Source organism: Saccopteryx bilineata, chromosome 2, assembly GCF_036850765.1.
Source record: "Saccopteryx bilineata isolate mSacBil1 chromosome 2, mSacBil1_pri_phased_curated, whole genome shotgun sequence".
Lineage (NCBI taxonomy): Eukaryota > Metazoa > Chordata > Mammalia > Chiroptera > Emballonuridae > Saccopteryx > Saccopteryx bilineata.
This window is the reverse complement of record NC_089491.1, coordinates 235,774,468-235,789,274: the sequence shown is the minus strand read 5'-3', so window position 1 is coordinate 235,789,274 and position 14,807 is coordinate 235,774,468. Positions and strand designations below refer to the sequence as shown.

Genomic DNA, 14,807 nt, shown 5'->3' with positions numbered 1-14,807 from the left:
TCTGCTATGGAAGAATTGGAGGACATCTCTGTTGGGGGTGGGAGAGCAGAAGCAGGAGACAGAGGAGCAAGGTGTGTGGGAAGGGCAGGTACTTCTAGAGCCAGGAAGCCCTGACCCAGAGGCTCCTCCTTGGCAGGGAGGGGGTGTGGGTAGGAGGCATGGAGCCACTCGACAAGTGTGCCTAGCAGGCTTTTGGCTCCTGTCCCTCTCATGTGCCACGTTAGCATCCTGCCCACCAGGAGGAGGGAAAAGCAAGATGCTCTTTGAGGAAGAAATAAACCCAATCCAGCATCTCAGAGGGTTTTAAAAATAGCAACTCCGGGATGGTATTTCAGCTCCTATTTTTATCAGATTTATATGGCTGGACCATGGAGCGGAGCTGTTCCCAGGGTTCTCAATAGCAAGGACATCACTGTTGTAGTCTTAGAAACCTGCCTGTTGGCTGAGGCTAAAATGCATTCCAGGAACCTGCAGGCTGAGAGGGATCCTGAGAAGTCATTGCACCCGGCCCTTGTCTCTGTTCAGGTCCATGATCAATTAACCACAGCGAGTTTATGGCTTGCTTTTTGCCTTAAAGTCTCTCTTGGTTGCCATGACTCCCCTGCATAATCTAGGATTACACAGCCTCTAGTCAGGAAGTTCTTTTTAATATCTAGCCCAAATATCTCCGGTGACATCCTTTTTGGCCTTTTTCATGGCAGGAAAACAGCATCTAACATTTACTGTGTGACTACTATGTCCACAAAATCATCATATAATCCTCACAAAAACCTTCAGGATAAACACGATTACCAATCCCAGTTTAGGAGCAATTATGTAACTTGTCCAAATTCATTCTTGATTATGGTACAGATTCTATGCCAGAACCATCAAACCATATTTCCTCTCAAGCAGAGGGGGAACAGAACATTAAGAAATTTCTTGTTAGGGAAGGGAACTAAAAGTTTGGCCTTTTGGGACATTGATTTTAAGCTGGTAATTAAGAAATAAAAGCCTCAGAAAGAATATTTGACACTCCCCCTTTCCTGCCCAAAAGATCCAGACAGAGAATCCTGTGTTAGCAGGGAAGTCTTAGATGTTCATCTTAGCTGAATTTGAATTAAATATGGTAAAGAGGAAGGCTTCAGGCAGGACCCTGTTAGCAGATACCCCGTGTATCAAGAATTCACCTGCCTTGTGTGTTCAGCTATTCCTCAACTACCTGTATATCACCTATTCTTACTTCTGAAATCTAATACCCCAACAATTGTCCTTTCTCTGTTTTCCAAAGTGTTAATGATGCCTCAATGCCTTTGGAATTTTCATGCTTATGTGAATTCCCCACGTATTTTATTTTTAATTTTTATTGATTTAGAGAGAGAAGAAAGGAAAGAAACATTGATTTCTTGTTCCACTTATTTATGCATTCGTTGGTGATTCCTGCATGTGCTCTGGCTGGGGATTGAACCCGCAACCTTGGTATATCAAGACAATGCTCTAATCAACCGAGCTAACTGGCCAGGGCCCCATATGCACGGATTAAAATTTGATTTGACCTATTAATCTAATTTTATTATTAATCCAGCTAGAAGAATTTATCAGGTGGGAGGAAAAGTGTGTGTGTGTGTGTGTGTGTGTGTGTGTATATATATATATATATATATATATATTTTTTTTTACCCCCCAAACTAGCCTTGACTTTCATTTCTTCATCATGGTCCTGAAGGAAAAACTGGCCAGTGTGCTAATTGTCTGTGTGCCCATGCTAGAAGCTAATTTCTGGGTCGCAGCCATGCTGAGCCCCAGTCACCCTAACTCTGGGCCTTTGCTGTGCTGGCCATTTGGCCATGAAACTTTATCCCAGAAGTCTGGTTTCTCTCAGCATAATCTCCCATAGCCCCTCTTCTGTTTTCAAGGCGCTCACCACTCTTGTAATTACTTCATAATTAATGCCTCACCAAATTGTAAGCTCCCTGCCAGCTCTAGCTCCAGATTCTTGCTAAACAAACAAACCAAAATGTAGGGTACATGTTCAAAACCTGTTTATGGAAATAAAACACTTTACACAGATTCAGTCCATGCCTTTTTTTTTAAGCAGGAGACAGACAGGAAGGGAGAAAGATGAGAAGCATCAGCTTGTAGTTGCAGCACTTCGGTTGTTCATTGATTGCTTTCTCGTATGTGCCTTGACTGGAGGACTCCAGCCGAGCCAGTGACCCCTTGCTCAAGCCAGTGACCTTGGGCTTCAAGCCAGCGACCTTTGTGTCCAATCCAGTGACCATGGGGTCATGTCTATGATCCCACACTCAAGCCAGGGACCCTGCACTCAAGCCAGCCACCTCAGGTTTTCAAACCTGGGTCCTCAGCATCCCAGGTGGACTATCCACTGTGCCACTGCCTGGTTGGGACATGCTATTTTTTTTAAGTGGTTAAAACTCAGTAGCATCAGATTTATATAGATCTCAGAATCCAATGTGATTTCAATAGCAATAATAATAGAACAAACACAGGGTTGTCACCATTTATTTTGCTAAGTGAGGGTATTTAAAATACAACAGCCACTAATCATCACCATCTTATAAAGGAAAGGAAATTTTAACACTATACTGTGTATACATGTTTGGAATAAAGACTTAATGCTTTCTGAAAAGGAAGAGTTAGAAGACCTAGTCAACCTATTCAGAAATAAAATAGATATATTATAATGTTTGGATATAGAAGTATTACAAGAGAAACATTTTCAAATATTATTTCATATGTAATTGTTTCTTGATTTCTCAATTTGAGGATCGTAGTCCACAGAGACATGGAACTCATTTCAAAATGTTATTTTTCAGTTTCATGAAGGAATGCTAACAAATATAGAACACTCAGCAATTTTGTTCTATGAGGAAACTTTTGGGCAAACTGAGAGGAGCCAAGGAACAATAGCAGTCAAGCCTCCAACTGGTCCCTTCCTTCTCCAACCAAGCCAGGAGGAAAGCGGGCCAAGGATTGGGGGCTGACAGCCCTCCAGGACCGATCTGGGAAGGGTGACATCTCCCACTGCTCCAGCAGAGCAGGGACGCTGGCACGCACATTGAAATCACACAGTTAAACACACTTGGCACTCTTCAGCAGAGGACCGATGTCAGAGGGCTGGTATACACCAGTTTGTTAAGGTGGGGGTCTTGCTTGGAAAACTCTTAGGGGAGGCAGGATGTTGGGTTCTGCTAAGTGGGAATAAAGGAATAAGGCAGAGGAGTGACTCTTACTCTGTATCCCCTGGAAGGAGAACCAGAACACCTGGATTCAGAGCTGAGCTTCTTTATTTGCAGGTGAAAGCACTCAGGTGGTGGCTTAGGTGCTGCCACCTGCTCCAGGCCCACAGTGTCTATGGTGGATGAAGCTGCTCTTGGACCAGGGAACAGAGGCTCCCTAGAAATGATGGGGAAGTGAAACGTGTGGTCAGAAAGAGAGGACACCTGCTCCAAGCTCTCTGCGTGTTCAGAGGGAGGCGTAACACAGCAGCTGGGCCCTTGGCTCGGCCAGTTCTTCCCTGCAGCTCTTCAAGGGCCTCAGGATTCAGGTAAGACAGCACTGCAGCAAAGGAACTGTTCCAGGCGGGGACAGAGGCAAGGAGCCGTATCTCAGACGGAGTCAGCAGGATCCACTTCATGGCCCACCACACATCTGAGCAGCTGTTCAGTGGAGTAAAAGTAAGTATTCTGTGGGCAGTGAACCTGGCTGGCCACAGATGGGGCTCCTGGGGGCAGGAGGCTGAACGCTTGTCTTGTCTGGAGCAGTTTGCAGCTTGCAGGGCTGCTCCTCCCTGGGTCTTGATTACTCCCATTGCAGGCAGTGGGGCAGAACTGAGCCTGGCCCCTCTGTGAAAGCAGAGCTATTCCTGATGCATAACAACCATCCCTGTCTCCCAGCATGACGGGCAACAGCAGGCCTCTGTCTAGAACAGCCCTTACCTACTCTTGTTCTAGGCTCTCCCACGCCCTGAACCATGCTTCTGGAGGTACCATGGACCTTCCTGCTCCCACCACCACCGTGTTGTTTCAGCCCGTGTAAGACTGTTGGTGGGAATTTGATGGGAGGCTGAGTAAACCTGTGAAGGAGAGATGGGACAGAGGAGGCTAGCGTGGAGAGGGCGCCATGTGTGGAAAGGCAGGGAATGCCCTCATGGGGCACAGCTCCAGGGAGATAGAGGCCCATCCCCTGGGAGGCTCCGGCTGTCTCCCTTCTGGTTCAGGATGAGTCACTGATTAGCCTTTGCCAAGCATGCAACCTCTGTGTGAAGCCAGATGAGACCCCCCACTGAGAGAACTTAACCTTTCAGAAAAGAAACTGGACCAGGACAGGGTCCCTCCACTCTGCAAGGAGGGGCCTCTCTGGGCTAGCGTCCTTGGTGTTGATCTTCACGACAGTTCAGAAGGGTCTCCTTTCCAGGTCTCCTCATCTTTTTCCTTATACATGGGTTCCTTTCCAGGCCAGCTCGGTCCACTGCTGTCATCTCCAGCTGGTGGGGAAAGCAGGTGCCACCTTACAGTCACATGTCCCCCTCTAACCCAGCCCCCTGGCTTCCCACCCACAATGCCTCGTCCACTTAGACTTGTGTTGCTGGAGGCTCACCAAGTGGACCGTGTGTCCAGATCCAACACGTACAGTGTATGTAAAAGTGTAACTTTTTTAAAACTTTGATTGATTTTACAGAAGGAGAGAGAGAAAAAAATCAATTTGTTGTTCCACCCATTTATGCTCTCATTGGTTGAATTTAGTATGTGCGCTGACCAGGGATTAAACCCACAACCTTGACATATCGGGACGATACTCCAACTGAGCCACCCAGCCAGGACTTTTAGAGTAACTCTTTACACCCACTCTCCCACATACCTGCTGTCAAGTTGTCTGTTTTACCTCCTACGTTCACCTGTCTGCCCCACTAGCCAGAGGGTAGGACAGAGTCTAGCTTGAGTCAATCAGCAAGTCATCATTTATGATTCACTTATTATCACACCTGACGCACAGCAGATTACGTCACAGATCCTCATCCTCTTCCCCTTCCCAAAGCAGCAGGCTCAGAGCGGCTTGGGTCTTGTCCGATGTTATGGGTAAACGTCGTCGCCTCCAGAGACACTTCTGACCATTTGTTCAGCGTCTAGGGCAGTGCCTCACCTATAGTACAAGTTCAATAAACTTTTGATGAATGAGTGAATGGAGCTCGGCTCTGAGTCCAGGTGTCCTGGTTCTCAGTCCAGGGGATGCAGAATTAGCGCACCCACTCCTCCGCCTTATGCTTCTCTCCAGTCACTAGGCAGAACCCACATTCTGCCTCCCCTGAGAGCTTCCAGAGCAAGACCCGGTATCTGTCAGACACATCTTGACCAACTAGCACATACCAGCCCCTCTGGCATTATGATGCACTGTCCTCTGGGCTGAAGAGTGCATATGTGTTTATTGTGTGCCTTGCATGGTGATGCCCCTGCTCTGCTGGAGCAGTGGTAGGTGTCACCCTTCCCAGATCAGCCTGTTGGCTCCTTAAAGGCCACTAGCCTGCAGTCCCTTCTAAAGTCACTTCCTGGCCTTGAGATTCTGGGAACAGGGACCTGTGATGCTGGGCGCACCTTGGTCCCAAGCCCCACGGGGCTTCTGTACCCGCCGCACCCACACCTATTGCTCTGGCTGGTGCATGTTTTGTATTTGATCTTATGGCTGCTCTGTGTTTGCTTTGTCTTCCTGCCTAGATAATAAACTCAAGGCCAGGGACTCGCTGACCAAATAACAGAGAGGAAGGCAGGCTTTTTGGGCTTGCATCATCCAATTCTTATTAAAACCCTCCCACTTCCAGGCGGCAATTCTTTATCCTTGTCAACAACTTTATCAGCAGGGTTGACTCACCCCAAGGGGTGACCTCAATGCTGGGAATGTAAAGAGGAAGTCTATCAAAAAATGCTATACATTATTTCCCAAAAGTTTCCATATCTGGTTTTCTGGGGACACACCAGACATGTGGAACTAGAAAACTGAGGAAGGAAGAAGAGGGGTGTGGCAGTAGTCAGGATAACAGGGGAGGCAGTGAGACTCAGGACACGGAAGTCAGCAAGGACGGGGGTGCGGGATTCGGAGACAGGCCGGGACGCCACCCAGGGCGCTGAAGCCACTCCACACTCCCCTCCCGAGGCTGGCCTCCCGTCTCAAGCCCTTCCCCCGGGCTCTGCACTGCACTGTCCTCAGCGCCTACCTCCCCAAGCGGCCCCGTCATTCCACACCAAGTGAGACCAACACTTTATTCACATACTAGAAATAAGCTAGTACAAAACACATTAAAAAAATTAATTTGTTGCTAAATCCCCCCGCCCTAGTCCCACACGTCTGTGTTCTTCTCTGGACAGCCCTGGGTAGACTCAGCTTTTCTGGGCCTCCTGCAAGAGCTTGAGCAGGGGGTCGTCTTCCCTGAGGGCAAAGGTGAGGGTGCGCCGCTGGTAGTGCTCCGGGTCACACTCCAGGTTCTCGATCACCTCTGCCAGCAGGTGCGCCCGCTCCACCCCAGAGCCGGGAGCCTCGAAGCCCAGGGCGGTGAAGTGCACATGCAGGTGGTAGTAGGAAGGCAGGTAGTGCAGGTACACGCGGAGGCGGTCCCCCTTCACCTTGTAGCGCTGCAGGATGGCTTCCTGGGGAGAGGGAGCAGCAGGACACGGTCACTATGCTGCCTGCCCTCCAGCAGCGGGCCCTCCTCCTGTCTTAATCCAAGCCCAGCCTTTGGACACCTAATAAAATCCCTCCCAACAGCCCTCTGCCCACTGTGTGCTTCAGGTCCCTGGCTTCCTTTCTAGAGAATCAGCAAATGCAGGTGACAGCCCAAAGCTGAGGCACTTTCTCCCAATGAAGGGGCCAGTGGCCTGGATCAGGGCTCCCCACTCCAACCTGGATAAAACAGTTGCTTCCTCTAACAGCTGTTTCTAGGAATCTAGAAAGTCCCAGTGCCTGAGGCCAGGCCCCCGGAGCCAGAGCAGGGATAAGGCCTGTTCTCCCTCAGCCTGCAACGCAGTGGAACTGGCAACAATGGGAGGCTGCGGGAGACCCTGGTGGAAGGGGGAAAGCACGACTGGCTGGCCCCCTGGCCCCGCCTCGCGCTGGGCTGGGGTAGGGCTTTTTCTATCAAACCCCTCTTCCAGAGTCTCTAAGAAGCTTGGAGTTAAGGGGAGAGTCTGGTTTCCACTGTGGGAAAATCCCTAAGGAGGCCAGAGGTGAAGAGGAGAAGACTAGGGCCTCCGTGGGCTCCTTCTCTATCTGAAGCTCATGCCAGGGATCTGTGCAGCAGGGTGAGACCAGGGCCAAAGTGCCCAAAGGCCTTCCTGGGATAAATAGGGCAAGGTGGACAGAGCTGCCAGGGCAGGTGGAAGTATTGGCTGAGCATCTCCCCAAAAGCAACATGCCACTCTTTGCCCACCAGAGGCTGTTTTAGGAGAGAAACGAGTCACTCAGACCACAGCGTGTGGCCAGAGATGGTGACATGAGCTGGCAGGAGAGGAGGGGTAGGGCACTGACAAGAGCTGGGTCCAGAGGTCAACAGAGAGGAGACCCTGGCAGGAGGTAGGGGGGACTTCAAATGTTTCAGAGTAGAAACAACACTGAAAACAACCCCACAGCATGGAGGTTTCAGAAGGACCCTAACCAGGTATTGAGGTCCAGAGAGGGGAGGCCCAAGGTCAGCCAGCTGGCGTGGGTCAAAATGTTAGAACCAGGGCCACAGCCCTGGATTCCAGTCTCTCTTCCCTACCTTCCCTCGCCACAGGGCTCCTTTCAGCACCCCTTAATTTCATTTGAGTCAGTCAACACTCCAGAGAGATAGTACCTGGAACACCAGGTGCTAGGGAATGCAGCCTCTGCCCTCAGGCTAGAGGAGGTAGTGTCTGCATTCACACCTCACAGCCAAGACACTCCGGCTGGCAGGAGGTGGCTGTCACAGCAAGGCAGGCCATCCCGGCGGGAGGGCACCCCAGAGGGGGCCTGCGGAGACAGGCAGAGGCCAAGTGGGGACCTAGGATGAGAAGACTGAGTGTGGGGTGAGGAGAGGAGGTTGAATGGTGAGCTGGAGGGTGGGGCAGGCCCCCGCAACAGGGCCTTCTGAGTCCACCTGAAGAGCCCGTCTGCAGTCCCCCCACCCCGACATCCAGAAAGAAGCCCCACTGCAGACCTCCTCCTGGGAAGGGTGAGGAGAGCCGTACAGGAACACACTGAACCAGAGCTTCCATGTGCCTGGGCCATGACAACTCACCTGCCCCTCCTGGAGGATGTTCCTGAGCAGCGGCAGGTGCTCCGCAGTAAGGTCCCGAAGCGACCTGACGCCCCGGCGATGGCAGATGGCGATCAGGTACAGGTCATCCAGCTGCACGACACCACGGGTAAACCAGGCTCAGCGGTGACAGAGCCAGGGGAGGGCGCCCATCCTAGAATTCCCCAGGGAAGCCAGCAAGCGCCCCCCCCCCCCCAGGCCTGCAGTGCCAGCCACAGCCAACCCCAGGGACCCCACAGCAGAAAGGATCCCCAGACCATGTGGGAGTCCATGTGCCTGGGGTGAGTGGGACAGTCTAAGGAACAGAACTTCTGTTTATTCCTCCAGCTAAAAAATATCACGTAGGAGTCTTTACAAACCCACAAGAGCTAATAGTGTTCAAGCAAGTGCCAAGGACAACTCTTTCCCTCCGACAGATACGGTCCAATCACATGTACACAGTAACTACTGTTAGACAGGAAGTGACCAAAGTGCAGGAAGAAGAAGGAAAGACTGTCCAGCTAGGGCCATCCAGAGACGCTTCCTGGAAGAGAAGGCAGAGATCCGGGGCTTGAAGAGGTAGGTTTAAAGAAACGTTCAGGCAGAGGGAACAGCAATAGCAAAGACTCAGGCAGGAAAGCATAGGGCATGTAAGGGGAGAGTCAACAACCCGATTTATTTATCTGGAGCTGAAGACATGTGAAGGGGTGTGCAGGGTGCAAGCGGAGCCTGCGCCAGCTCGGCCGTGAGGGGAGCACCACCAGAGCCTTATTAACCTTTTTCTCTCTTCCCCTATCTCCCAGGGCTCACAGACAGCCACTCCTACTGTCCTCCCTGAAAATATCACCTGGCTGAAAACCTGGAGGTCACAACAGTGCAAAGAACACCAAAGTCAGTAAGATCTTGTTCAGGACAGCAAATCAACTCTTCCTCTGGCCCAGGTAATGTCCCCACCCTGCCCTGCTCACCCAAAACCCAGCCTTGGCTGGTTATCACATGCACGTGTGAGGCCGGCCCCAGACACCCAGGCTCCGTGGGGGAGGCAGGGGAGACTCCGCATCACTCAGCCCTGCAGTCTGAGCCACCAGACTCAACGGGACAATCTGGGGGCCATGAGTCACCCAATCAAATCCTGAAGGCCCTTGATTTAAAAAGTGAGAATGAGATTTTCCACGGTACCTGATACCCAACTCTGCCTCTTCCTGCCAACATGGTCTCTTCCTGCCACAGACAAATTTCTCTGCCAGAGTTCCAAGATTCTGGGCTCTCTGCCCCAGACCTGCTCCAGATGAGCCCAGTGGGACCTCCCGGCAATGACAAAGCTGTGGTGACCAGGCCTCAGTTGTGCCCTCAAGTCCTTCTGCATTCCCCTTTTCAAGACGTGTCCAGGACATTTACTCTCTCATTAGTTAGAGGCCCAAGGAGAAGCCAGGAAACAAAATTATTTAAACTTGGGATGTGTATGTGTCTACGGGTGTCTTCAGCTGTTCCATGTGTCACTATCACAGGACTCACAAATAACAGTAGCAGTGTTTTAAATGATGTCTGCTGACAAATCCCAAACAGGCCAATAAATCACACCTGTCTGCTCCACTGACATGGAATGAGGAATGAAGCCTGGTGCTGGGTGTCAGCTCATGGGCAGGGGGGAGGGGGCGGGAGAAGAAAGCCATTCTTTGATATTGAACATTACCCCAGATTTTCTGCATGCAGCCAAAGGGCCTGAAAAAACCTAGACAAGGGTCTGGGAGAGTTTCAGGCTGCACCCCAGCAGGTGCCCGGCCATTACTCGAGGAAAAAACGCCACCAATCTCTTTTTACAAGGCAGGACAGTGAAGTCAAAGTAGCAGCTTCCTGGCAAGGGCAAGACTGCGACTGGCTGGAGCTGCAGACAGCCACCCTCCATCTCTGGAGTGGCCCGGAAGGAGCAATTCCTGGTCTAAGAACCTTAGACCTGAGAACCTGAATCACACGAACTGAAAGTGTATGTGTGTCTCTATGAACACACACATACATGCTTGTGTGTGTGTGTGTGACACAGAGAGAGAGAGAGAGAGAGAGAGAGAGAGAGAGAGGGACAGACAGACTGGAAGGGAAAGATGAGAAGCATCAATTCTTTGTTACAGCTCCTTAGTTCAGTGATTGCTTTCTCATATGTGCCTTGACCGGGGGGCTATAGCAGAGCAAGTGACCCCTTGCTCATGCTAGTGACCTTGGGCTCAAGCCAGTGACCTTGGGCTTCAAGCCAGAGACCTTTGGGCTCAAGCCAGCGACCATGGGATCATATCTATGATCCCACACTCAAGCCAGAGACCCTGCACTCAAGCCGTCAACTTCAGGGTTTTGAACCTGGGTCCTCTGTGTCCCAGTCCAATGCTCTATCCACTGTGCCACTGCCTGGCCAGGCCATACATGTTTATATATACAATATACAAACACTATCTCTGGAAGGACAAAGAAATGACCTCTTCTAAGGTAGGAAAATGGAAGAAGGTGGGGTGAGGGAACTTCCTTTCATTGCTTACCCTTTATACTGTTTGCATTTTTACCATGTGCATGTATTAACAAAAAATAAGCAAATAAAATATATAGGTGATCTCTCAAGAGAACTGAGGAAGGGATGTTATAACCTCCAGTAAGGCAGAGTAGTCAGCAAATGTTAGGCACTTGATAACTATCTGTGGAATGGATGGGTGGATGAACAGACATACAGACATACATACGGAGAGTCTCTCTAATGGTGAGCCATCAATTGGGGCTGCATAAATACATACAAAGTATATAAAGATGTACTTCTGGGAGAAACAGCAGCAGGAGATTCCAGGTGGCAAGAAAGCCTCCTCAAAGAAGTACCAGTATCCCCCTGCCCAGGTCTGAGGGAAAGAACGGGAGTCCAGCCTGTCCAGTCTCCCCACTGGATCCAGTGCCCAATTCTCAGGAAACGTCAATTTTAGTGTTCTGTCACAGGTCAAGGATTTGAGACAACACAGGGCACGACCAGAGACAAGTGCCAATTAAGCAAAGGTCAAAACAATGGCAGCTATACTACCATCAAGGCAAGTCTGACATCTCAGCTTGCCCACTCAACCACTGAGGCAAGTCCAGACATGTGGCTGAAAGCTCAGTGCAGTTCCTGAAGCCTTCTCTGTCCTAAAGGGAAGAGAGCGGGCAGCCCCACTGGCAGGCCGGGCAGGATGCCTGCCAGCACCAGGCCAGAAAGACGCCGGATTCCCTTTTTGGTGCCATAAGCTCAAGCGTGTTCAGAGCTAGAAGAGAGATGCACAAGTCTCTCTTCTGTTGTCCCTGCACAGCCCTTGGACCACCATGCCCCTGCAAATCACAAGCTCTCCAGTCCTCGTAGACCTTGTGAGTCAGAGTTCCTCCTGCCCTACCCCCTCCTCCTGTGACGCAGCCTGCAATCCAGGACCTCTGGGCTCAGGGCTGCTGAGGGGCAGACGGGTTGGCAAAGCTGCACAAAGGCATTCAGAGCTGCTACCAGCATCCTTAGGCCCCTGTCCAAGCTCCCCAACACCTCCACAGGTGAGAGTGGGGGCAAGTGTTCGCTCAGCCTCTCTCCACTACAACACCACACACTTTGTTCTTACCTGGCTCTAACAAATTACCAGCAGTGCTCTAACTTCTCAAAAGTCCCTTCAAATTCCCTACCACCCCTTGAGCCATGTTCAGGAATTCCCACAGGCCTCCCATAAGACAGCTGGCACTCACAAGCCTGTGTGCCTCTGAGCTGAGATGCTGGCCCTGTGCCCGAACCACAGGCTCCCAGCCCCCTTCGCAAAAAGTGGCATGGCAGGTCTAGAAATCACCAAATCAAAACTAAGCAAACTGCAGGTGACCTCAGGACCCAAAGGCCTGGCAAGCAGGCCACAGCTAAAAGGACGAAAGGTATCCCAGGCGAGGAAGGCAGGGCCCAGACTCCAGAACAATAATATGTCTGCCTGTCTCCTGACTGCATGACGAACACAAAAGCCAGAGGGCCACCCAAAAGCAGAACGGAAACCCGAGCTTGGAATACTCCAGAATCTAGTTAGAGGAGGGGGGCATGTTTGCTGCTCAGCAATTCCACATCTGGCCTCCCCGGCCTTCTCCTAGCCCCCTGACCTGCTCCAGGCGGAGGCTGGCCCAACCCCAGTCCGCGGCGGGAACGGCACTTCTTGTCAGCCACGGCCCTGCCTGTCCTGGTACTGACAGGGGGCGTCAGTCCACCCACAGAGCTGGTGGTGCACCGTGGCTCGCAGTGGGCAGGCAGAGGGGAGTGAGGACAGGAGGAAAGAAGGTGGAGAGACAGAGGCTACAGGGAACGAGAGAGCGACAGCGTGAGAGAAGGTGGCTCCACTGTAAACCTGCCCCTTAGTAGGTAAAGAGAAGCAGCAGGCACGTGGAGACCAGGAAACAAAGCCGAGGGGTCCAGGTAGAGGAGGGGCTGCCAGGAGACGTGTTCTGTGACCAGGGCGGTATAGGGGAGGCCTCAGGATGTTCACCATGATTGCTGCCTGTCTTTACTTCAGACCATGGGCCTGCCTGGATCTGTTGGTGTCTAGGCGGAGGACAAAAAGCAAACAGTCTACCACAGGGCTGCAGAAAGTGAGAGTGGCCCCTCAAGCCACTTGGCTGGCAAAGGAGTGGCCCATGCAGTTATGCAAACATTGCCTCTCCCCACCCCACACATACAGTGGGGGTGGGGTGGGGATTGGAGGAGAGAAAAAGCGTTTTAAGGGACCCATCAAAGCATAAACATTTGTGTGTGACAGGTATGCACTAGTACTGCAGAGCTCAGACCCCTCCTTGATGGTTAATTATAATCTGTTTACAGAGTGAGAGGCCAATGTGGGAAAGAAGGTGGGATTAAGGCAGGCCAGCAACCTGGAGCAGGTGCTCGGAGAGCAGAGAATCCCAGCCGGAAATCTTTCCTTTTACCTGCTGCTGGTTCCACTTGAGGTCAGGGATGAGGACAAAGCCATCAGAGGGATCTGGGTTCTCGAAAACAATCCGGTCGGCTTCAGACTTCTTGTCGAGAATGTTGTACACCCACTGCAAGGAGAGGGAGAGGGGTTCACATCCAGTCACCACCCCTCGGGGTGGTTCCCGAGACCGGGCTAGGGAGGCTGTCTGGCCCCTCCAGGAAGGACAGCCACTGAGCTCAGGAGATCTCCACTCAGGCTGTCCTGTTCTGTTCCCCAGGATCTGCCATCGGGGTCTGGAGGAGAGCTCTCCCACTACCGCCACTGACCCTAGTCACCAGCCATCCCCACGAGGGCCCCTGCCATGCAGTCAGTGCTGGCTCTTGAGGCTCTTCCTGGCCAGCAGTGTGCATAAGCTCCACTGCAGGCCCGTGGGCCTGCTCTGCATTCAACCCTTCACTGCCCACAGACTGGGGAGAGCCCTCTCCACGGGCCCTGCCCAGGATGACAGGACCACAGCAAATTATCAGGCTGGGGGCTCCCTCTGCAGAGGAGGCTGGCTCCATGCCAGGGCAAGGAAAGGCTTGGGTTCTAGAAATTAATGTGTGTGGGTTTCCCACCCCACTGGGATTCTCAGAGGTGGGAAGAGCACTGCCCACTGGGAGCCACGGCAGTCTTGGCCGACATGGCTCTGCATAACCAAGACCTGAAGGCCATCTCTCTGTCAGTTGAGGGCTTCTGGCTCTCCCACACACGGGCCTCTCTTAGAAGCCTGCAGCAGGGAAGTTAAGACTGTTCTCACAGGGCTCAAACCCACAGACCTCAGATCTCAACTCTCCACTTCTCCCCAGCTCTGAGCACTCTGCAAATGAGACTTCCTTCCAGGTCACTGAACTCTACGCCAGAAATCCTAGAGAACCTGATAGACAGCCAGGAGACAGCAGTGGCTGGGCTCACACTGCTGCCCCTTCTACCTCACAAGCTCATGGAGGGGTAGAACAGGAGGCCTGGGCACTGACACCACCAGCCCAGGGGAGGGCTCCTCTGCCCACCCCAGAAGTGCAGGCACGAGCAGTGTCAGGCCAGTGGCAGGGGCTGGTGTAGCATCTGCACCCCTCATCCCAGGAGCCACATCCTTGGCTCTCCTCAGCTCTTGGCCAGCATGGGCAAGGTCAAGTGCAGCTATCTGAGATGGAGAGTTAGGGAGCAGAGGGTACCTGCCTGGGAAGAGCTGGGCCCCCTAGTTTCCTGGTAAGATCCACAGGCAGGTCACATGGGGTACACCCAGAACAAATAAAAAAGGTCCACACTTCCCAAGAAGCCTGGCTGCACCACTTCCTTGGAGAGATCTGGAAGATGAAGGGGACCAAAAGTTTTGCCTTTTGTGATATTGATTTTTAAGCTGGTCATTAAGAAACAAGGCTCAGAAAGAGCCCTGGCCAGATAGCTCAGTTGGTTAGTGTCACCCTAATGTGCAACGGTTGTGGGTTTGATCTCTGGTCAGGACACACACAGGAAAAACTGATGTTTCTGTCTCTCTCTCTCTCTCTTCCTCTATCTCCAAAATCAATAAAAATAAAAATAAGACTCAGAAAGAAACTCTGACCCTCCCCCCTTTCCTAAGAAATGCAGAGAGTAAAACCTAC

The 14,807-nt window shown here is 51.8% G+C and overlaps 1 protein-coding gene across 1 annotated transcript in view; it reads right to left on the bottom strand.

Moving 5' to 3' along the window:
* Positions 1-6,240: 6,240 nt before the first annotated feature.
* The window catches only part of DCPS (decapping enzyme, scavenger), a 55,366-nt gene continuing 46,799 nt past the window's right edge, over positions 6,241-14,807 (bottom strand). Inside the window, exons 4-6 of the mRNA XM_066259701.1 lie at positions 13,178-13,291; positions 8,246-8,356; positions 6,241-6,638 (exon numbers count right to left, since the gene is read on the bottom strand). Coding sequence (XP_066115798.1) covers positions 6,372-6,638; positions 8,246-8,356; positions 13,178-13,291 — 492 coding nt within the window. The 3' untranslated portion in view covers positions 6,241-6,371. The remainder of the gene's footprint in view (positions 6,639-8,245; positions 8,357-13,177; positions 13,292-14,807) is intronic.